The following is a 23,834-nucleotide window of genomic DNA, read 5'->3' as shown; positions in this document are numbered from 1 at the left end:
GGGGAGGGGAGGAGAGGAGAGAAATCTTAATAATCAAAGTAGGGGCTGGAGAGATGGCTCAGCAGTTAAAAGCACTGGCTTCCTTTGCAGAGAGATCTGGGTTTGGTTCCCAGCACCCACATGGCAGCTCACAAGCATCTGGAGCTCCAGTTCCAGGGGATCTGACACCCTCTTCTGGCCTCCATGGGCATTGCATGCATGTGGTCAGTTTCATACATGTAGGCAAAATGCTCATACATATAAAATAAAAATGAATCTTTTAAGAAATATTGAAAGTAAAACATTAGAAAAACATTCACACTGATGTTCAAATTCTGTTTGTTTAGAAAAAAGTTCAAACCAACCTTTACTGACATGAAATGTAACACATTTTAAATTTGTTTCTCCTACATTTTAGTAATGCAATATCTGCTTAAGTAGTTACCTGATCTTTTCATAAATTGTCACGGCATCTACACATTCTTCTGGTCCCAGTCATTCTTATTTTGAATCTGTAGTTTATGTCACATATTGTCCTATATAATTCCTGTGTGTGCGTGTGTGTGTGCGTCTCTCTCTGTGTGTGTGTGTGTGTGTGTATTACTATATTAGACTGAACTGAACCAGAGCATATAGGACTGTTATTTTAAATTTTTAAGTATATAAATGTAAAGCTGCATTATATCAAAACCATACGTAGCAAAAGATAAGGATTCTGTGTGTGCTTTGAGCAGATTTCTTCTAAAGGAAGATTAGAAAGAGACAACAGATCTTAAAGGAGAGCCACAATACTACTATTGTTTAAAAGTGTGGATTTTCTCCTTTTTCTCCTTGAGACTGTATTGCTTTTAACTTTCTTCTAGTTCTTTTTTTTCTATTTTTAAAAAAATAGTTATTTTCGGGCATGGAGAGATGGCTCAGAGGTTAAGAGCACTGGATGCTTAGGTATTGCACAGCACAGATGCACTTACCTACATGCAGGCAATACACATATACACATAAAAATAAAAATAATAAGCCAGATGTGGTGGTGCCCTTTAACCCCAGCACTTGAGAGGCAGAGGCAGGAGAATCTCTGTGAGTTTGAGGCCAGCCTGGTCTACATAGTGAGCTCCAGGCCAGCTGGGGCTACAGGGACAACCTGTCTCAAAAAGACCAAATAAATACATACATAAAAATAAATAAAATATTTATTTTCAAGGTAATTCAAATAGTAGTAACTTGGTATTGATTGATTCAGGGTCTCGCTATGTAGCCCTGGCTGGCCTGGATTCACTATATAGACCAGACTGGCCTCAAACTCACAGAGATCTGCTTGTCTCTGCCTCCCAAATGCTGGAATTAAAAGCATCTGACACTACAGCAGGCTTAGCTTTGTTTTTAGTTTTTATTGTGTGTGTGTGTGTGTGTGTGTGTGTGTATGCATGCATGCATGTGAGGTCAGTGCCTGAGGAGGCCAAAAGAAGGCATTGGATCCCCCAGAGCTGAAGTTATAGGCCGTTGTGAGCCACCCAACATAGGTGATAGGAACTGAATTTGGGTCCTCTGTAAGAGCAGCTTGCACTCTTAATCAGTGAGCCATCTCTCCAGTCACTACTATAGCTGCCATTTAAAAAGTATAATCCTTGAGCCAGGTGTGGTCGCACACACCTTTAATCCCAGCACTTTGGAGGCAGAGGCAGACAGATCTCTTTGAGTTCAATGCCAGCCTGGTCTACATAGTAAGTTCCAGGCTAGCAGGGGTTACATAGTGAGACCCTGTCTCAAAACAACAAAAGCAACAATAACAAACAAAGAATTTTTAAATATTTTATTTATTATTTTTATTTTATGTGTATGAATGTATTGCCTGCATGTATGTAAGTGCACCTGTGTCATGCAATGCCTGAAGAGGTCAGAAGAAGGTGTCAGATCCCCTAAAACTGGTGTTAATGATGGCCATTAGCTGCCATGTGGATGCTGAGAATTGAACCTAGACGAGAGCAGCCAGTGCTCTAAACTGCTGAGCCATCTCTGCAGTCCTGTCCCCCTCAAAAAATTATTTACTCGTGTGTGTGTGTGTGTGTGTGTGTGTGTGTGTGTGTGTGTGTGATGGGATTCAACCATACCATATCAATTCACTGGAGAAAATATCAAGCTGGAATCAAAGCATTGGTCATGGTCAGTCACCCTTTCTTATGATGTCCTTTGTGACTTTGAGTGACTTCATATCACTGCCTTTGGTTCAATTCCAATTTACAGACAAGAAAAATATTTTTGCCCCACTTGCCTCACAGCTTTTATGAGGATAAAGCAGAAGTGAACCAGCAAGCCTGCCCACTACACCTGAATGGTTTCCTGACATATCCATTGGATATGATGTAGGTTCTCTAGTCATTGGCTGTTTTCATCTGGCCTGAGGCAAGCAACCTCATACTTGTCATTGCTTTAACTGTATCACTGTAAGTCAGAGATTTTCCTCAAAGATTGCTATAGCTTTTCCAATTAGAGCTATTGCTTCCCACTGAGATCATTGTTAGGAGTTAGAGGAGAGAGGTTATCAACAGTGTGATGAGCAGTTTATGTCTCTAATCAAGTTCATCCTAGATTAGTCCTTGCCCCCCGCCCCCGTCTCAGTTTGTATGTGCAGGGTCATCTCTATTGTATCAAGAGCCTAAGTGTTGAAGTAAAGCACTTTAGGTTGGAGTTCCAGTGTTGCCCCTTCTGGGCTGTATAAGCTTGAGCAAGTTACTTAGCCTTTGTAAAATGGTGATTAGTACTCTCCATATCAAGTGACTATGAGGATAAAATTAAAAATATATTGGCCAGGCGTGGTGGTGCATGCCTTTAATCCCAGCTCTCAGGAGGCAGAGGCAGTCAGATCCCTGTGAATTCAAGGCCAACCTGGTCTACATAGTGAGTTCCAGGACAGCTGGGGCTACAGGGAGACCCTGTCTCAAAAAGACCAAAAAAAATTTAAAAACATATTAATACTGTGCCTCACATATTATCATTATTGTTATTGTTCATCATTATTGTTGTTTATTTTCTCCAATTCCTGTCCTTAAGTGTGACTGGAAAGATAAACATCTATATATGTATACATGACACTCTGATCAGGTGTATCAGAGTACTGCCAGAGAACAAAACCAATATAAAAATGTTTATTGCAAAGAATTGGCTTTTGTGGTTACAGTCAGATTATTCATGTCCAAAATCTGTAGGGTAGGAGTAAGAGGTGTTGCTCAGTTGTTGGTTTGCATGAAGCCCTGGGTTCAATCCTGAGCACTTCACAAACTGAGTATGGTAGCATTCGCCTATAATCCTAGCACTTGGGAAGTGGAGGCAGAAGTTCAAGGTCATCCTCAGCTATGTAGGGAGTTTGAAGCCAGTCTGGGGTTAAATGAGACCTTGTCTCAAAGAACAAGCAAGAAAACAAAAATCCATTGGGTAGACTGTGAGGAAGGGCAGCCTGGAACTCGGGCATGAACTGAAAATGCTGTACACAGAATGTCATCACAGAAGGTGCAGTGTTGCTTGTAAGGCCTTCAGTTGTCTGAGCCAGGACTACTCTAGTTAGTTACAATCATCTCTTAAAGTCAAATGATGGTGGATTTTAATCACATCAACATAATACCTCCACAGCAACACCTAGATTGGGTTAACAAGTAGGACTGTACTCTAGGCAAGCTGATAGATACATCAAAGACCATCAAAGCACACATCTGTAATCCTAGGACTCTAAAGACTAGAGCAAGAGGATCTCAAATTTGAGCTGACCTGGTCTATACAGTGAAACTCTGTCTTAAAAAGGGGGGTCAGGGGAGGGTAAAGCACTTATACAAGCCTGATTACTTGAGTTTGATCGTTGGAATCCGTGTAAAGGTAGAAGGAAAGAACTGACTCCACAAAGTTGTTGACTTCCACATGAGTGCAGTGGCACATACACCCCTCTCCCCTAATAATGAATAATTTTGAGGGTCTTTTTGAGACAGGGTCTCCCTGTAGCCCCAGCTGTCCTGGAACTCACTTTGTAGACCAGGCTGGCCTCAAACTCACAGAGATCCGCCTGCCTCTGCCTCCCGAGTGCTGGACTTAAAGGCTTGCGCTACCACACCTGGCAGTGAATAATTGCTACAGGGAGACCCTGTCTCAAAAAAGACAAAAAAAAATTGAGGAGTTGCAGTAGGGAGACTAAGAATTCTAAGCCAGCCTTGACACTATAGTGAGTTTGAAGCTAGCCTAGGCTACATGAGACCCTGTCTTAAAGTACAAAACAAAAACAAAAATGGTAACAGCAAATGACTGTTACCTCAGGTTGAAATAATTTACTTGTACTTTGTACTACAAGTAGTTGTACTATAAAAATTTAAAGAAAGAAGACTTCATTGAATACAGAGATCACTGTAGAACAGTGGAGAAAGGCTAAGTGGAGAAGATGGTAGTACTTCATAGAGCATGTAGAATAGATAACGATTTAGAGGGCCAGCAGGGAAAGTCTTGCTCCTCCTGATGGTGAGTCAGGCTTTCCTGGCCTTTCACCCCTAAGTGTGCAGTGCTGATTGACACTGGAGTGGGGGATACCTAGAACCACATAGTGGCCACCAAACCTTAAACTTTGTCAAAGTAAGTTGCCTATAACTGAAGATATTTTTTCCTATTTAGTTAACTCTATTTATTTGACAGGATCTCTCTGTAGCCCAGGCTGGCCTTGACCTTGTGGCAATTCTGCCTCACCCTCCTACGTGCTGGGATTATAGAGTGAGCCTCCATGCCAGGCTTGATAATAGGCTTTTAAAACTCCGAGAAGGGAAATGCAGTGGAGTGATCTACCCAGAAAAGCCAAGGTAAACCTGTGGACATGTAAGGGATCAGAACTGATTCACTCTTCATTTTGAAACCACTTGTAAAAATGAGAGCAGCCATTAACCCTAGTCAGAAGAATCCTCTTTTTTCCTAGTTACACCTTTTTTCCACTAATATATAATATATTCGATATAATTAAAATTACTAATTACTAAATTATTTCAGCTCACTTTGACATTGTAGGTAGGATTCTCTGGACATGGCCTGTTTCATTTCCTGGGGTCTTAAAGAAAGTGAAAATAGAATCAGGGAGTATTTCCCGTGTGTGTGTGTGTGTGTGTGTGTGTGTGTGTGTGTGTGTGTGTGTCTCACAAAACCACACCCTTTTCATCCTGAGACCTCCAAATCTGTGAGTTCAAGGTCCTGTCTGCCCTTCTCTGAGGAGTCATTCCCTAAATCACTCCAGTGGCCTTTGTGGCTATTAAAGGAACACACTTTTTAAAAAAATCATTTCTTGCCGGGCGTGGTGGTGCATGCCTTTAATTCCAGCACTCGGGAGGCAGAGGCAGGCGGATCTCTGTGAGTTCGAGGCCAGCCTGGTCTACATAATGACTTCCAGGACAGCTGGGCTACAGGAAGACCCTGTCTCAAAAAAGACAAAAAAAAATCATTTCTTAGCCAGGCGTGGTGGTGCACACCTTTAGTCCCAGCACTAGGGAGGCAGAGGCAGGTGGATCTCTGAGTTCGAGGCCAGCCTGGTCTCCATAGCGAATCCAGGCCAGCTGCGGCTACAGGGAGACCCTGTCTCTTTTTATTTTATGTGTATGAGTGTTTTGCCTGTGTGTATATAAGTGCACGGCATGTGCGAAAACCCGTGGAAGCCAGAAGAGGACATTGTGTACCCTGGAAATGGAATTATAGTCAGTTGTTAAACATACATACACGCACACACACACACACACACACACACACACACACAAAATACTACATTGTGTGCACTTGGGAATTTAAAGTAAATCGGTATAGCAAAAGGGAAGGAAAAAATAGAAAAGAGGGAGTGGGGCAGGTGATTAAAGGCCTGTACCACTGTGCCTGGCTTGAAGTACATTTTTAGAACAGGGATCTTTAAAATATTTAAAGCCTAGTGCTATACATATGTTTGTTGTTACTGCCCCCTTGTGGTACAGTACTCATAGTTTATGAAATGATTCCTTCAACTCAAGTGGGTTTTGTAAAAATTAAAGAGTGCCCTCTTCTGATACTATGAGGTATGTGCATGCAAAGGAGTGATGTTTATTAGAATAATAGTAATGAAAATCTATGTAGAAAAACATATTTTCTGTTTTTTATTATAAAGTTGAACATCTTTGTGGTTTCTATGCCTTTTATATAGGTCATATTACTTAGAATGATTATAGTTTATGTCTATAATTGTGTGTGCGCACACACACACACTGTGTGGCATTTCCACTCGAACATGTGGGAAATCAGCTTTTGGTTTGTGATGGAAACCACAAGCAGAAAGCCCGTTCTTTGTAACTACTTCTTGGATGCAGGTTGACTTGAGGTCTTTGCACACAATAAGAAATCTTATTCTTACAGATGGATACCAAACTTATTACTGCTAATGAGAGACTCTGTGCTAAGGGGGGGGGAAGCATTTTAGATATTACGAAAAAGGAAAAGGAAGGCTGGGATTGGTGGCTAACGCCTTTAGTCCCAGTGCTTGGGAGGCAGACCAGAGGCAGGCAGATTCCTGTGAGTTCAAGGCCAGCCTGGTCTACATGAATTCCAGGCCAGCTGGGGCTACAGGGAGACCCTGTCTTTTTTAAAAAAAAGGAATCACTTGTTACTTAGTAATTTTTAAAATTTTTTATTTATTTTTTATGTGTATGCGTGTATTGACTGCATGTAGGTAAGTGCAACCATGTCGTGTGCAGTGCCCTCAGAGGTCAGAAGAGGCTGTTGGATCCCCTGGTACTGGAGTTACAGACAGTTATTAGCTGCCATGTGGGTGCTGGGATTCGAACCTGGGTCTTCTGCAAGAACAACCAGTGTTCTTAACCTCTGAGCCATCTCTCCAGCCCCACTTAGTAATTTTTAAAAATGTATTTTTATTTTATGTATTTTACCTGCATGTATGTAAGTGCACCACATGCATTCAATGCCCATGGAAGCCAGAAGGTGTTAGATCCCCTGGAACTGGAGTTACAGATGGTTGTTAGCCACCATGTGGGTGCTGGGACCCAAACCCCAGTCCTATAGAAGATCAACCAGTGCCTCTTAACCACTGAGCCATTTCTCTAGCCCCTCCTTAGTAATTTTTTAAAAAAGAAACAACTATGTTGTCCATTCTCACTGGGAACTCCCCATTGGGACTACAGGGACACACTACTACCTTTGACTCCCAGTGAAGTTTTAAAATCAATCGTTCTATTTTTTTTTTCCCTCAGTCTTTTTGAGACTGGGTCTCTGTGTAGCCCCAGCAGGCCTGGAAATCACAGAGATCCGCCTACCTCTGCCTCCCAAGTGCTGGGATTAAAGGCATGTGCCACCATACCCAACTGAAATCACTATATTCTTTATGTTGGTAATTTAATAAACATTTACTGAGCACTTAAATGTTGAACTGTGCTATGTGCTACTAGGGAGGGGGAATTTCAAAGATGCCTGTGATAGAGTCTGTGCCTTTAAATCATCTTACTTTCTAGCAGAAAAGATAACCAGACTGCAAATGATGCTAGATTTGGAAAAATACAACAGAAGGAAGAATATAGGCCCAGGAAAGTGTGAGGATTATTCATTTGGAAAGGGGTATTGCAGAAAGGGCTATTTTTAAACTTCACCTTGAACAGAGTGAAGGACTGTGTTTTAAGGATTCCAGAGCTGAAGGTCAGTATGGTTAAAGGAAACAGCTTTCATTCCTCCCCCAGAAGTTGTTCATAATAGAATGTGCTACTTCTGGATGAAAGCCCAGCATCCACTTCCTTCACTTGTGGGATTGGCAGGTGCTTTTTCTATGTACTTGGTTATGTCAGGCATTTCGAAAGGCCCTGGGGAAATGACGATGGGAGTTCTGGCTCTGTTTCAAGTCCTAGTGTAGAGGGAATGAGTGTGACCAGAGGCCTTTAATGGGAGCCCTGGGAAGGGCATCCAACTTGGCCAACAGTAAACCTGCTCTGCTAGTTCCAGTCCAACATAAGTCTGTCTAGTTCTTCTACCTTACTAGTTAAATGTACAGGCTTTGGAGTCAGACTATCTGTGCCCAGAACTCTGTTTTCTGTGCTTACAACAAGACATCATGGTGGTATACAGAAATCCTCTGAGGTCTGCTTTGTTTGGAGCAAAAGATTTTTAGTTGCTGATTTAGTTCTTTGTTGGATGTGCAGTGTTGGGAATGAGTCTTCACACTTGCTCGACAAACACTTCACCACTGAGCCACATCCCCAACCGTGTTGATTCAGGGTGTGTGTGTGTGTCTGTGTGTGTGTGTGTGTGTATTGTTTTATTAAATTAATTTGTTAGGTTAGCATACAAAGTAATGTGTTTCATCATGGCATCTTCAAACATATGTGTAATTATGCTTTGATGTCATTGGTCCCCCTCCCTCACTGGCCTCCCTCCTTCAGCATATTTTCTTTCTGGTTCTGTCTTTTAAAATATTCATTAATAACCAAGTGTCTGTAATCCCAGCATTTGGGAGACTGAGGAAAGAGGATTACCACATGTTCCAGTCTAGGCTACATACTGAACTCCAGGTCAGTCCGGATTACAGTGTGAGACCCTGTCTGTAAAAAAATGTTTACTCATTTTATAAAGCTTTGTTTATTTATTTATTTATTTATTTATTTATTTATTTTATATATGAGTGTACAGAGATCCCTTTGCTTCTGCCTTCTGAATGTTGGTATTAAAGCCATGCAACACTTAGCCTATCCTAAGTCCTTGGTTTTTTTTATTTATTTATTTATTTTATGTATATGAGTGTTTTGCCTTCGTGTAAGTACACTGATGTCCTGCAGTGCTAGAAGAGGTCAGAAGAGGGTGTTAAATCACCTGAAACTAGAGTTACAGATGGTTGAGAACTGCCATGTGGGTGTTGGGAGCTGAACCCAGGTCCTCTGCAAGAGCAGCTAGTGATCTTAACCTCTGAACAATTTCTCCAGCCTTTTACTTGCTGTTTTTCAGCTCTGCTATTTCTTCTGGCATAATTTGTTGTTTATACTTTTCTAAAACACTATTTCAAATATATTGCCTTAAAGTCATTTATCTTTTTCACACTCACTATCCAATTCTTTTCTGTTAGTCCTTTTTTGCTGCCTGTCTTTTATTTATTTGTGGTCAATCTTGCTAATTTTTTTTTTTTAGTTTTTAAGGAAGTAGCTTTGGATATTGCTGACTTTTCACAATGTCTGTGTTTGTTGTCTCTTTGCTCCTGCATCTTCTGCATCCTCAGGAACTTACACTACTGTCATTATTGCTGGGATTTTGGGAGCCTCTTTAGGACTACTTAAAGTTTTACTTATGTTTGAGTCTCTTTAATGCCTAGGTATAGTCTCTTGTTTTTTCATCCTTGTATTTGAAGCTGTAAATTCCCCTCTAAGAGCTGTTCTAGTTGCAGCGTACAAGTTTTGACGTGTATACTTTTGTTGTTCAGTTCTAAATATTTTGCATTTTAGGGTGTTTTCTTCTTTAGCACAAACTATTCAGGAATGTGCCTTGTTTCCCTTTAAGTTTCCTTTTTCCTTCCTTCCCTCCTCCTTTCTTTCTTTCCCTTCACTTTTCCCTCACTCCCTGCCTTCTTCCTCCTCCTCTTTTTTAAAACAGTGTCACGGGGTCTTATTCTAATCCAGGCTGGACCAGAACTCACTATATAGCCCATCTCAGGCTGTCATTGGACTCTTTTTTGTTGTTGTTGTTGTCGTCTTCTTCTTCTTCCTCCTCCTCCTCCTCCTCCTCCTCCTCTTCTTCTTCTTCTTCTTCTTCTTCTTCTTCTTTTTTCTTTTTTTTTTTTTTTTTTTTTTTTTTTTGAGACAGGCTCTCCCTGTAGCCCTAGCTGACCTCAAACTCACTTTGTAGACCAGGCTGTCGTTGAACTCACAGAGATCTGCCTGTCTCTGCCTCCAAGTGCTGGGATTAAAGGTGTGCACCACCATGCCCAGCTGAGCTCTTTTTTTTCTTAATTTTTATTTTATGTGTATGAATGTTTTGCCTGTTTGTAAGCACACCCATATTGTGCAATGCCTGTAGATGTCAGAAGAGGGCGTCAATCCCATGGAAGTGGAGTTACTGACAGTTGTTAGCTGCCGTATGGGTACTGGGATCCAAACCTGGGTCTTCTGCAAGAGCAGCCAGTGCTCTCAACCATTAAGTCATCTCTCCAGCCCTATGTGGTGTTGAACTTGCTGTATCATGCCCAGCCCTTTTTTCTTCTTCCTTTATAGCTTTTTGGTGATTTTATTTTCTTCTTTTCTTTTGTATTGGACTGTATTTGAACTTTGGCACTTCAACCTGATTTTCATTTCCCTCAGTCTGTTTATTTATTTATGTGTGGTCTGTGCGGTTTCATATCCTTCCTAAACTGTATCTGCAGGAGGTCACACTCAAGCTCCTGAGTGAGGCTTCAGGGCTCCCATCACCTTTCACCAAGAAGAAACATACCCATGAAACCACTGGCCATCTGCTGCCAAGCACATTCTCCATACAGCTGATCTGCTGTTCTTAAGAAACCTCCAGAGGTTGACCAGACCAAAGAAAGATTTTGAATACCACTCTTCGTGCCCCCACCCCCCAAACTGGAAGCTAGGAACTAGTTGTCTTACTCCTTCCTCGAAGGTGACACCGTATTCTTTGTTACAACCAGACCTGAAGAAGACAGGTTGGCAGTCAGTCATCATCGAGGGCTCATCTCAGAATTTCTCTGCTATTGGTAGCTGAAGGGTGTATATCTTTGCTCTGCACATGGGCAGGGCTCTTAACCTCTGTTGGGACCATCCTTATCTTCACAGCAAACTGCACTGAATGTTGGTAGGAGTGAGGGCAGGTCTGAGGAGCCTGTGTTCTGAACAATGTACAATATGGTTGACAGCAGGACTGCCTAGGTTGGTCTCCTGGCCTTCTTAAGTTCCTGAACTGACACTGCTATTTCTGTAGCTTTCCCATGCAAGCCCGGGTAGGTTCTGTGTCACAAAGCTGTCATGATAGCAGATGAGCATACTGGGGGCAGTGCTGAACACGGCGGACACAAGGCACAGTCAGGTACTCTGTTGCCAGTTTCTGATTCAGGTGTCAGCTGTTTTCACCCAGCACTGCTTTTCAGCTGCTCTCATGTTCAGTTTCTCCACTCATCTCTTGGGGCTGAAATGTAATTCTTTAGTAATTTCCAGAGATGCTGTGAGAACAGTGAGAACTGTCTTCTTTGAATCTTCAGTGTTCAGAAACCTTGATGTAAACTAAGAACAGATTGTCAGGGGACTGGAGAGATGGCTTAATGTTTAAGAGCACTTGCTGCTCTTGGCAAAGAGGGTTTGGGTCTCAGCACCCACATGGCAGCCACAACCTTCTGTGAGTCCAGTTCCAGGGGATCCAGTGCCCTCTTCTGACTATGTGGGTACCGCACATGGTGCACATGCATACATGCAGGCAAACATGCATACACGTAAGTTTTTTTTTTAAATCTTAAAAAAAAAAAACACAGGTATCACTGAGCACTTACTGAAGTTACAGGTGATCTATATTTATCATAACATTCAATTGTCAAAATGATGCCATAAATCACCTACTGTTAACATCCCTTACAGAGAAAATAAAAGCCAGTCACAAGCAAGTCATACTCCCTTTCCCAAAGACTGCTAGCATCGCACTGCTGTTGCCCACTGAATGTGTCTGCAGAGAAATCTGACTTCATTCTTATTCTTTTCCCTTGCTTTTTGCAAAGGTGCTCAAAGGATGGATGGATGGATGGATGGATGGATGGATGGGTTATTCATTTAGCAGTGCTGGGGATTGAACCCAGGGCCTCATGTATGCTAGGCAAGTGCTCTACCACTGAGCTACATCTGTAGTCCTGATTATTTATTTTTGAAACCAACAACCTTCAATGGTATATGTCACAGGGGTCACTCATATCAGCTTTCCCTGGGTTGTGTACCCTTTCAGTCTGCAGACCAAAATATACTTTTTTTTTCACATTGGTAGAATAACATTTTAATAGAACCTTTAGGTTAAAGCATTGAATATATGACTTTTATTATATTTAACTAAAATAAATATATGCCGTTTAAAAGATTTTGAAATACCGTATATATGGGTCAGTTACAACACAAATAAAAGGCAGGAAAACCAACATTATGCTCAACATATTTATATGAAGTTTTAAAAAAATATACTTTCAGGGGGCTGAAAAGATGGCTCAGCTGTTAAGAGCACCGGCTGCTCTTGCAGAATATTCGGGTTCAAATCCTAAGGCTAACATACCTCTGTAATTCCAGTTCCAGGGAATCTGGCACCCTCTTCTGGCCTCTGAGGGATTTGCATGACATGGGTGCACTTAGATACATGCAGGCAGTAGTCATACACAATAAATAAAAAGTTTTTTTAAAAATCTACTTTGAGCATTTTTTCTTTTCACTTGTTCCTGTTTTCCTTCATGTAATGTATTTGTCAACTCTGTCATGGAGACAGTGTACTCAAGAAAATCAGCTTAAAGAAAGAAAAACTTATTTGAGTTCAGTTTGAGAGGTTTCAGTCCATGGCTGGCTGAATCCCTTCCTTTGGGCCTGAGGTAAGGCAGAATGTCATGGTGGCTGGATCCTGTACAGGAGGAGGTTCCTTGGTAGCCAAGAAGCAAAGGGTAGGAGAGAATAAAGGACAGGACCTTCTAACCCTTCAAAGGCCCAGCTCTACCCAACCTCCTTCATCCACCCCAGCTTCACCTGCCTACCAGTGGCCACCAGCTGGACATCAGGCCTCCAACACACAAGCTCTGGAGGTGGTCCACATGTAAGCTTTAGCATGTGCGAATGCTGAACATCTGCTTCTGTGTCATCTACAAATTTATCTCAAATTCTTTTCAGTTGTTTTTCAATTCCTGTTTCACTTTTACTCAGAAGTACTCAGTCTAGCTCCGAGTCTTCCTGTATGTTTTCCTCATCCACCCTTCCTCCCCATCACCTTTGACAGCGTGGCTCTTTACTTCTAGGATTTCCTCTCCTTCCTCTCCAGGTTCTGTCAGCTCATTTTGTTTCCCTCTGATGCTCATCACTTCTTCTTCCTTCTGCTTCTAGGTCTTGTTTTAAGCTATTCCGGTAAATCCTTTCGATGCACAGCGTTGTTTCTGTTCTACTTCTGTAGCATTGTTTTTCTGGGAAATTTATTTGATACTTTTCCATAGTCACTTTGTAATTCTTTTTTTTTCTGAGACAGAGTCTCATTACATAGCCTTAGCGGGCCTGGAACTTACTATGTAGACCAGGCTGTCCTCAAACTTACAGAGATCCACCTGCCTCTGCTTGGATTAAATATGTGTGCTACCACACCGTACAATCCCTTCATAATTCTTGTAGTTATTGTATAGGTGTCTTACTTGTTTTCTCTTAATTACTATAAATTTCTTTGTGAAATGAGTTCTTCAACTAGACATTTACTAGAAGCAACTGTGCAGTGAAGTCATGAAGCTCTGTGTGTGTGTGTGTGTGTGTGTGTGTGTGTGTGTGTAGTATATCATGTGCTGTGTGTGAGAAAGAGGGAAAAGGTGAGACAGAGGTATAGGTTGGCTTAGCCTTCATATCTTCTCAGCAACTGCAGGGCTACTCATAACATTCTCACAACCCTAGTTCATCAACGGACTGCCTCCAACAGAGAACAGTCTACGGATTCAGCCTTGTCCTACTACTTCCTGATGTCAAATGGAATAGTGGGAATTCCCACAGCTTGTGTCCTTTAGACCTTCATTGCAAACCAGGCTGATAGTTCTGCTCCTCAGATGTGTCTTGTGCTGCTTGGTGCCTTACCAACTTTGTCTCAGGCCACGTAGGTCCTTCATCTTAGCCTACTTCTGGGCTCTGGTGTAAACTGAGTTTAGTAGATCATCCTCATTTATTGTGCCTGGGGTTACATTGATACCTGCTTTCAAGACAGGACTTTGCTATATCCCAGTCTGTCCTCAAACTTGAGATCCTCTTGCATCAAGTATGCTTGGAATATAATAGACATATACCACCATACCTAGCTTTGAATGTAATTTTATCAAAAAATTGATGTTTCTCTTTCCCATTTTCCTTCTTGTATGATCTCAAAGATGACAAAATGACCAATGTAATCTTATTTTGTTATTTTTGACTTTTAAAGTTATATAAAAGCCAGAACCATTTTTAAAAATAGTCCCAAAATTCTGTGTACACCCCAGTAACAACAAGCTCCTCAGCAGGTAACAGAGCTTGGGTTCAAATCCAGGTCTGCCTAAATCTAAAGCCTTAGTTCTTTTCATCAGAGAACTTTCTTTTAAAGGATATACATATTTGTTACTTCAGTCTTTCTCTAATTTCTAGTTAAGAACATTGTTCTATTAACTACTTTTTTATTTCCTGGTTTTCAGTGTGACAAGTACAAAACTGGAGTTATCGATGGGCCTGCTTGCAATAGCCTTTGTGTAACAGAAACTCTGTACTTTGGAAAATGCTTATCCACCAAGCCCAACAATCAGGTATGGACATTATAAATGAATATTTTAGAATCCCAATAAGGTCTAATTATTGTTGTTGTTGTTATTGTTCTATTATTATTATTATTATTATTATTATTAATTGTACATTCTTCCCTGTGAATGTAGGTATATACATGCCACAATGCATTTGTTGATTATTATTATTATTTAGTCTCATGTAGCTCAGACTAACCTCAAATTTTCTGTAACTGAGGATGACCTTGAACTCCCACTCTTTCTATCTCTACTTACTAAATGCTGAGATTACAGTCTTATACCACAGTACCTGGCTAGTCAACTCTAATTCACCTTAAACTAAAAGCATTATTTTTTTTTAATTATTGGGGTAGGGTGGAGTTGGAAAGATGACTCAGAGGTTAAGAGTACTAGCTGCTCTGACAGAGGACCTGGATTTTTTCCCAGCATCCACACGTAGGTAACAGCCATCTGTAACTCCAGTTCCAGAGGATCTGACATCCTCTTTGGCCTCTATGGGCATTGCATGACACAGGTGCTCCTACATACATGCAAGCAAAACACTCATACACATAAAAGTAAATTTTAAAAAAATTTAATTATTAAAGCTTAGCTTGGTGGTACATGTATCAAAAAGCTGAGAGAGAAGGATTTTGAGTTTGCACTACACAGCAAATTCCAGGTCAGCCAGGGCTACAGAACAAGACCGTGTCCTAGAAAACAAAAATGAACACACAGCCAGGCGTGGTGGCACACGCATTTAATCCTAGCACTTGGAAGGCAGAGGCAGGCAGATCCCCTGTGAATTCGAGGCCAGCCTGGTCTACAGAGTGAGTTCCAGGCAGTTGGAGCTACAAAGAGACCTTGTCTCAAAAAGACAAAAAAAAAAAAAAAGAACACACAAACAAAAGCTCTCGAATCAGAGCTTTTGGACAGTCCATGCCTTTCAGTTTTGTATGCTTTCATACTTTTTTTCAACAACTATTTATTAAACCAGTCATGGTGGTGCATGCCTGTATATCTAGCACTTGTAAGACTGAGACAGGAGAATCACTGCAAGTTCAGTGTCAGCCTCCGCTAAGCAGTGAGTTCAAGACAGGCCTGGGCTACCTAATTAGACCCTGTCTCAAAGAAAACAAATCATAGGGGCTGGAGAGATGGCTCAGCGGTTAAGAACACTGGTTGTTCTTGCAGAAGACTTGGGTTTGAATCCTAGCACCCACATGGCAGCTAACAACTGTCTGTAAGTCCAGTCTCAGGGGATCCAACAGCCTCTTCTGTCCTCCGCGGGCATTACATAACATGGGTGCACTTACCTACATGCAGGCAATACATGCATACACATAAAATAAAAATAATAAATACAATATTTTTTAAAAAAGAAAATAAATCAAAACAAACAAAAAAGACTTCTTAATCCCATTTCCAGTACATTTTAGACACTAAGCTATTAGGAATAGTGACGATTAAGACAGGTGACATGAATGTCCTTAAAATCCTTACATTACCTCACAGGGTGGGAGATACAAGCAGTTCATAAATAAACATATAAATAACAGAAACCATTATAGAGTATGGTATAGTCTCTGTGGGGAAGCACATGGTAAATGGCAAAGGAGGCCAGGCCAGGACATGTGCTTTGGAGTTGGTAATCATAGGGCTGGGATGTGGCTCAGTTAATAGAATGCTTGTCTAGTGTGTATGAAGCCCTGGGTTCTATCCCCACCACCACACACGTTTGTAATCCCAACACTCAGGTGGGGGAGCCGGGAGGATCAGAAGTCCAAGGCTATAGTTGACTGCATAGCCAGTTTGAGGTCAGCCTGGGATTTATGAGACACTGTCTCAAAATAAATAAATAGAAATAAAAAAGCTATAACTAGAGTTGTTACTCAGGGACAATTTCAAGGATAAATTTGAGTTCATACTTCAAAGAAGAATTAAACTATAGGCGTAGGATGATCTAAATCACAAAAGAACCACGAACAGATGATAAACCTGATGTGGAAAAACTTCTACCTCACTTATAATAAAAAAACATAAATAGGGGGCTGGAGAGATGGCTCAGCAGTTAAGAACACTGGTTGTTCTTGCAGAAGACCCGGGTTCAAATCCCAGCACCCACACAGCAGCTAACAACTGTCTGTAACTCCAGTCCGAGGGGATCCAACAGCCTCTTCTGCCCTCCGAGGGCATTGCACAGCATGGGTGCACTTACTTACATGTAGGCAATACATGCATACACATAAAATAAAAATAATAAACTGACCTCCGCGGCATTGCACGACACGGGTGCACTCACATTCTGTAGGCAATACATGCATACACATAAAATAAAAATAATAAATTAAAAAAAATAAACCAGGTGCAGTGGTGCACATCTCTAATCCCAGCACTCGGGAGGCAGAGGCAGACGGATCTCTGTGAGTTCAAGGCCAGCCTGGTCTACATAGTGAGTTCCAGGACAGCTGGAGCTACAGGGAGACCCTGTCTCAAAAAGACCAAAAAATAAAAAAATTTTAAGAAAGATTTTTAAAAAACCCTATAAATAAAAACAGTAAGATTGAGCCTTGAATAGTGAAGCACACCTTTAATCCCAGCACTTGGGAAGCAGAGGCAGGCAGAGCTCTGAGAGTTTGAGGACAGCTGGGGCTACAGGGAGACCCTGTCTCAAAAAAGGAAAAGGAAAAAACAAAAACAAAAAAACGCAGTAAGATTGGACTGAAAGAAAATTAACAAAACATCCTTAGGGAATGGGAAATTACATTTTTATGTTCCTCTTATTTCTGAATTTTCCAATAAAAAAATATATAAAACTTGCATAGAAATTTGAAATTATTTTATTTCTGTATTGAATCTAATCCAGAGCTTTGCACATTACTAGGAAAGTATTCTGCCATTGAGCTATACCCCTAGTCAATCTTAGTGTGGTGGTGGCGGTGCTGGTGGTGGTGTTTTGTTTTTTTGAGACAGGACTTTCCAGTACCCCCAACTGGCCTGGGACTCACTATGTAGACCAGGCTGACCTTGAATTTACAATAGATCCCCCTGCCTTTGTCTCCTCCTGAGTACTGGGATTAGAGGTATGCACTACCACGCCTGGCATCTGTTTTTGTTTTTGAGACAGGGTCTCACTATGCAGCCCTGGCTGACCTGGAACTCATTATGGAGGCCAGGTTGGCCTTGACCTTACAGGGATCCTCCTGCCTCTACCTGGGATTACCAGTGTGTGCCACCGTACCAGGCTTAGCCCTTGGTTTTTTGAGATATGGTCTTGCAGCTTATCCCAAGCTGGCTTAGAATTTACAGCCTTCCTGCCTCTGCTGTCTGTACCACCCCAGACAGCAATATAAAAGATGATTTCTAAAACAAACTCCAATGTCTGAGTGTCAACTCCATGCCAGACACTGTTTGCATCTCTGTAAGAAATCATGGGAACAAGACAGAGACATCAGCCTCATGTGCCTTGTATTCTAATGTGATAGAAGACCGTTAATAACTGAAGATGGAAAAATAATTTTAGACAATGATAAAGGCTGTGAGAAAAATAATACAGGGTCATGAAGTAGAGGTGATCTGAGGTGGAAGAGGAATCAGTTGTAGAAGCAGAGAAAGCCTTTTGGAGCTGGCTTTGCATAAAGTAGAGGCAGCCCATGAAACTAGGAGAATGCAGTCTCAAAGCATATCACAAGATGGGAACAAGCTTCCCAGGTCCAGAGATGACAAAGACCCATGTAGCCTGGTGGAGAGCCAAGGGTCAGCAGTACAAGAGCAGGTGGAGAAGTAAACCATGTCAGCTCAGATCCCTAATGGAACTGTGGCTTTATTCTAATTGAGTTTGGAATTTATTGGAGAGTGATGTGATCGATTCTGTTTGGATTAATATTATTATTTAATAGTACCCTAATTCTTCTTTATATAGACATAGGAGAAGCAGCCTGCCTAGTGGTTAAGATCATGAGCTCTGAGTCTCGATGATTAAGTTCAAAAGCTGGCATTGGTGCTACTGTTGTTGCCTTCAGCGTCTTTCTTTAGCTGCCTCTGCTTCAGTTTCCTCAAAAGTGTAATGTGGACAATAGTTGTATCTACCTTGTAGAGTTGGAATGTGTTTTAAAATAACAAAATAAAACTAGGCATGGTGATGCATGCCTCTAATCCTAGCACTCTGATGGCAGAGGCAAGATTGTAAATTTGAGGCCAGCCTAGGCTACATAACTAGTTCCAGGATTATATAACAAAACCTTTTCTCATAAAACCAAAACAATAGTAAAATAAATTAGTAGACTTGCTAGCATTCTGCTAAGTATAGCAAAATACCTGAGACAATCAAAAAGAAAGATTCTTTTAGCTCAGTTTCAGTCAGTGGTTGTTTGGGTCTATCGCCTTTGGGGCTGTGGTGAGACAGTACATAATGGCGGGAACATGTGGCAGTAAAAGCCCATTCACCTCATAGTCAGGAGAGAGGGAGATGGGAGAGACAGACTAGCATCCCTCAGTTCATTTTGAGAGTACGTCTTCAGTGACCTAAAATCACAGCCTCTTAAAAGTTCTACCACCTGAGGGGTGTGGTGGCATATACTTTTAATCCCAGCACTCTGGAGGCAGAGGCAGGTGGATCTCTGAGTTTGAGGCCAGCCAACCAGGGCTAAAAAAAAACAAAACAAAACAAAAAAAATAGGTTCTACCACCTCCCAATGGCACCAAGGTGGGGACTAAGCTTTTAACACTAAGCTTTAACACTTTCTTATCTAAGACATAGCATTCTGTTCCTCATCCCCAAAGGCTCTGTCCCAGCCCCTATGACAGAAACCTAAGTGGACACATTTCTATCTTCCACAATATCAGAATGATTTGAACAACAAACTCACAAGCTATATCAATTTTGTTGGCTCCGATTTGTCAAGTAACCCCCATTTTATTTGATAGTTGGCTATTAGTAATCCCAGGCTTTTATTTCAATTTTAATTATTAATAACACATTACACTTCACACAACATATATGCATACACACACGTGCACACACGCACACACACACAAACCCACTTGTTACAGAATGGCTAAGAAAGGGTTTCAGGGACTGGAGAGATGGTTCAGTGGTTACTGCTCTTCCAGCATGGTGGCACATGCCTTTAGTCCCAGCACTCAGGAGGCAGAGGCAGGCAGATCTCTGAGTTCAAGGACAGCCTGGTCTACATAGCGAGTTCTAGAGACCCTGTCTCAAAAAGACCAAAAAAAAAAAAAAAAGTTTGATTCCCAGCACCCACATGGTGTCTAACAACCATATGTAACTCAAGTTCCAGGGGATCCGATGCCCTCTTCTGACCTCTGTGAGCATTGTATGAGTGCATTTACACACATGCAAACAATACACTCATACACAGAAAAGTAATAATTTAAAAATAAAAATAAAAAAGGGAGCCGAGTATGGTGGCTTACACCTTTAATCCCAGCACTCGGGAGCCAGAGGCAGGTGGGTCTCTGAATTTGAGGCCATCCTGGTCTACATAGCGAGTTCCAGGCTAGCTGGGGCTACAGAGAGACCCTGTCTCAAAAAGACTAAATAAATAAATAGTAAATAAGTAAGTAAATGAGTAAATAAATGAATGAATAAATAAATAAATAAATAAATAAATAAATAAATGTAAATGGTTTGAGAGGCTGTTCTGAAGTCTGAGGTAAAGTGCTGATATAGGTGCAAGGAAGTCTATCCAGGATCAGATAAGACATCTTTGAACCTGAAGGCACAGAGGTGTTTAGGTACAGAGATGCCAGATGCAGGTCCAGGTGACAGGCCATTGGAGGGTTAGTTTGACATGGGCTGAGTATCATGTGCAGGAGTCCTTCACTGTGGCAGTTTTCCTGGATGAGGCTCATGACAAGTGACTGAGTAATTAGTCAGCATGCCTGCTACATCTCAGCCTTGGGGTGCTCCTTTTATGGCTCCAGGTGAAGGGGTTCTATCAATGTAACTGAACATTCATGCTGGCCTTCAGATACACTGTAGCAGGTAGGCCTCCAGGGATCCAGCAGGCCTGTGCCGCTTAGGGTTGGGTTGCTGAAGCCCACTTGCTATGCTGCCTAAAGCTCCCAAGCACACATTCCTGTTCCTCACCTTCCCATCCTGAGTCTCCATTGTAACTTTGGCTTCACTCTGAGCTCCAAGCATCACACATTCAGAAAGCTGTTTGTAGGAAATTCCAGTTTTACATAAAATGTAGTAAACACTGGGTCTAGCAGCACACCTTTTCACCCTGCACCAAGGAAGCAGAGGCAGGTAGATCTCTTGAGTTCAAGGCCAGTCTATATAGAGTTTTAGGCCAACCAGGGTTGCACAGTGGGACCCTTAAAAAAAAAAAGGAAAAAGCCAGGAGGCTGGGTGTGGTGGTGCATGGATGTACCACTCAGGACACCAAGGCAAAAGGATTTGAGTTTGAGGCAGCCCACGTTACATAGTGAGACCATCTCAAAAAGGCAAGAATAAATAAAGCTACAGATCTGAGTGACTTGATGCTTGTGTTTGTAGGGGAGAACCTGAAAAATACAGCTGTGTGCTTATTAGTTTTCTACTCTTTGTAAAATGTAACTTGTCTTTCTTCACAAAGATGTATTTAGGGATTTGGGATAATCTACCAGGTGTTGTGAAATGTCAAATGGAACAAGCACTTCGTCTTGATTTTGGAACAGAACTGGAACCAAGAAAAGAAATAGTGCTATTTGATAAGCCAACCAGGGGAACTACTGTACAGAAATTCAAAGAAATGGTCTACAGTCTCTTTAAGGTGAGTGTGTCTAGTCACATACTTCCAGCAGGAAGCTGTGTTCTTTCAAGAGAACTTGCAGAACCCCTTCTCAGGTCCTTAGAATGTTAATATTCATTTGCTTCTATGAGGAATTTCATTCAGAGAAAATAATTCAAAGAAAGGAAGAAGAAAAATGCACTGGAGGATGTTAATCTTCACATCACTTTTTTTCCTTTATTTTCTTTTTGCCCCAATTGGCCTGGAACTCACTATGTAGCCTAGGCTGGCCTTGAACTCAAGAGATCAGCCTGCCTCTCTGCCTCTGCCTCCCCAGACCTGGGATGAAAGACGTTCACCACCATGCCAGGTCCACATTACTAATATAGTAGTTAATAATAAAATAATAATAATAATAACAGACTTGAGGGGCTGGAGTGGTAGCCCAGCAGTTAAGAACACAGGCTGCTCTTGCAGGGACCTGGGTTCAGTTCCCAGCACCCACGTGACAGCTAACAATTATAACTCCAGTTCCAGGGGATCTGACACCTTTTCCTGATCTCCATAGGCATTACACAACATCTGTGCACTTAACAAACATGCAGGCAATATACTCATACACAAAACATTATTTAAAAAAATAAAATATGGCCGGGTGTGGTGGCACACACCTTTAATCCTAGCACTTGGGAGGCAGAGGCAGGTGAATCTCTGTGAGTTCGAGGCCAGCCTGGTCTACATAGTGAATTCCAGGACAGCTGGGGCTACAGGGGAGACCCTGTCTCAAAAAAACAAACAAAAAAAAAGAAAATAGACTTGAGAGGGCACTAGAATGTTAGACATTTTGACATTCAATTCAACTGATATCAGAGCCAGGCACGGGGGCTTAAGCTCAGCTTTGTTTGTGTGTGGTGTGTGTGTTGTGTGTGTGTGTGTGTGTGAGAGAGAGAGAGAGAGAGAGAGAGAGAGAGAGAGAGAGAGAGAGGATCTCCCTGTAGCCCCAGCTGTCCTGAACTATGTAGACCAGGCTGGCCTTGAACTCAGAGATTCACCTGCCTCTGCCTCCTGAGAGGTGGGACTAAAGGCATGCACCACTACGCCAAGCATAAGCTCAGCTTTTTAAGAGACTGAGGCAGGGGAGTTGCCTCAAATTTGAGACCAGTTTGCGCTACATAGTGTGTTCCAGGCCAGCCTAGGCTATAGTGTGAGACTGTCAATAAATAAATAAATCTGATATGAAGTAGGATAATAGTGTATCTCAGCACTAGTTTTCCCATCCCATCCTATCCTGGTATTCTACATAGTGAGTTCCAGGCCAGCTGGAGCTACAAGGGAGACTATCTCAAAAAACAAAACAAAACCAAAAAAAGAAAACAAAAGACTGGGACTTAGTTGCTGAATTACAGGCTGGCCTTGAATTTACAATCCTACCTCAGCCTCCTGAGTAGCTGGAATTACAGGTAGCTGTCCACAGCTGCTTTTCACGCTACATAATTTGCCAATTTGTCTTAACAGGCAAAATTAGGTGACCAAGGAAACCTCTCTGAATTGGTTAACCTCATCTTGACAGTGGCTGATGGAGACAAAGATGGCCAGGTTTCCTTAGGAGAAGCAAAGTCTGCCTGGGCCCTTCTCCAGTTAAACGAATTTCTTCTCATGGTGATACTGCAAGATAAAGAACACACCCCCAAACTAATGGGATTCTGTGGTGACCTCTACGTCATGGAAAGTGTTGAATATACCTCTCTTTATGGAATAAGCCTTCCATGGGTCATTGAACTGTTTATTCCCTCTGGGTTCAGGAGAAGCATGGATCAGCTGTTCACACCATCATGGCCTAGAAAGGCTAAGATAGCCATAGGATTGCTAGAGTTTGTGGAGGATGTTTTCCACAGCCCCTACGGAAACTTTCTCATGTGTGATACTAGTGCCAAAAACCTGGGATATAATGAGAAGTATGACTTGAAAATGGTGGATATGAGGAAAATTGTGCCAGAGACAAACCTAAAGGAACTTATTAAGGATCGTCACTGTGAGTCTGATATGGACTGTGTCTACGGCACAGACTGTAGAACTAGCTGTGACCAGAACACAATGAAGTGTACTTCTGAAGTAATACAACCAAACTTGGCAAAAGCCTGTCAGCTACTCAAAGACTACCTACTGCGTGGTGCTCCAAGTGAAATTCGTGAAGAATTGGAAAAGCAGCTTTATTCATGTATTGCTCTCAAAGTCACAGCAAATCAGATGGAAATGGAACATTCTTTGATATTAAATAACCTAAAGACATTATTGTGGAAGAAAATTTCCTATACAAATGACTCGTAGTTCATCTGGACAATGGTGCCATCGAACGCAGCTTTCTCTTATGAAGGATGACAGTTCTAAGCATTTAAAAAAATGGCTTCTGGGTCAGAGGTTCTGTCCCCAAGTCTGTGAAGCCATCTTAAATGCATGTGGACACTGCAGTAATGGCAGGTCTTGGTCATGTCCCAGACCTCATTCCTGCCCTTTTACAAGCTTCCCCAGTTCATTCACTGTGTAAACAATTTTGACTTTAAAAAAAAAAAAAAAGCTTTGAAAGGTCCCATCCCACAACCAGGGAGTGTTTTTTAAAATTTGTTTGCCAAAACACACTTTCTGGAAACAGGTTA

The 23,834-nt window shown here is 41.7% G+C and overlaps 1 protein-coding gene across 1 annotated transcript in view; it reads left to right on the top strand.

Annotated features, from left to right (window-relative positions):
- Dipk1a (divergent protein kinase domain 1A) overlaps positions 1-23,754 on the top strand; it is a 27,766-nt gene extending 4,012 nt beyond the window's left edge. The window contains exons 2-4 of the mRNA XM_008826841.3: positions 14,360-14,467; positions 21,046-21,222; positions 22,696-23,754. Coding sequence (XP_008825063.1) covers positions 14,360-14,467; positions 21,046-21,222; positions 22,696-23,508 — 1,098 coding nt within the window. The 3' untranslated portion in view covers positions 23,509-23,754. The remainder of the gene's footprint in view (positions 1-14,359; positions 14,468-21,045; positions 21,223-22,695) is intronic.
- The last annotated feature ends 80 nt before the right edge of the window (positions 23,755-23,834 follow it).

The sequence above is a fragment of the Nannospalax galili genome, unplaced genomic scaffold, assembly GCF_000622305.1.
Source record: "Nannospalax galili isolate Female #2095 unplaced genomic scaffold, S.galili_v1.0 scaffold451, whole genome shotgun sequence".
NCBI classification, from domain to species: domain Eukaryota; kingdom Metazoa; phylum Chordata; class Mammalia; order Rodentia; family Spalacidae; genus Nannospalax; species Nannospalax galili.
Note: the sequence above shows the minus strand (reverse complement) of the source record. Positions and strands in the feature narration are given on the sequence as shown.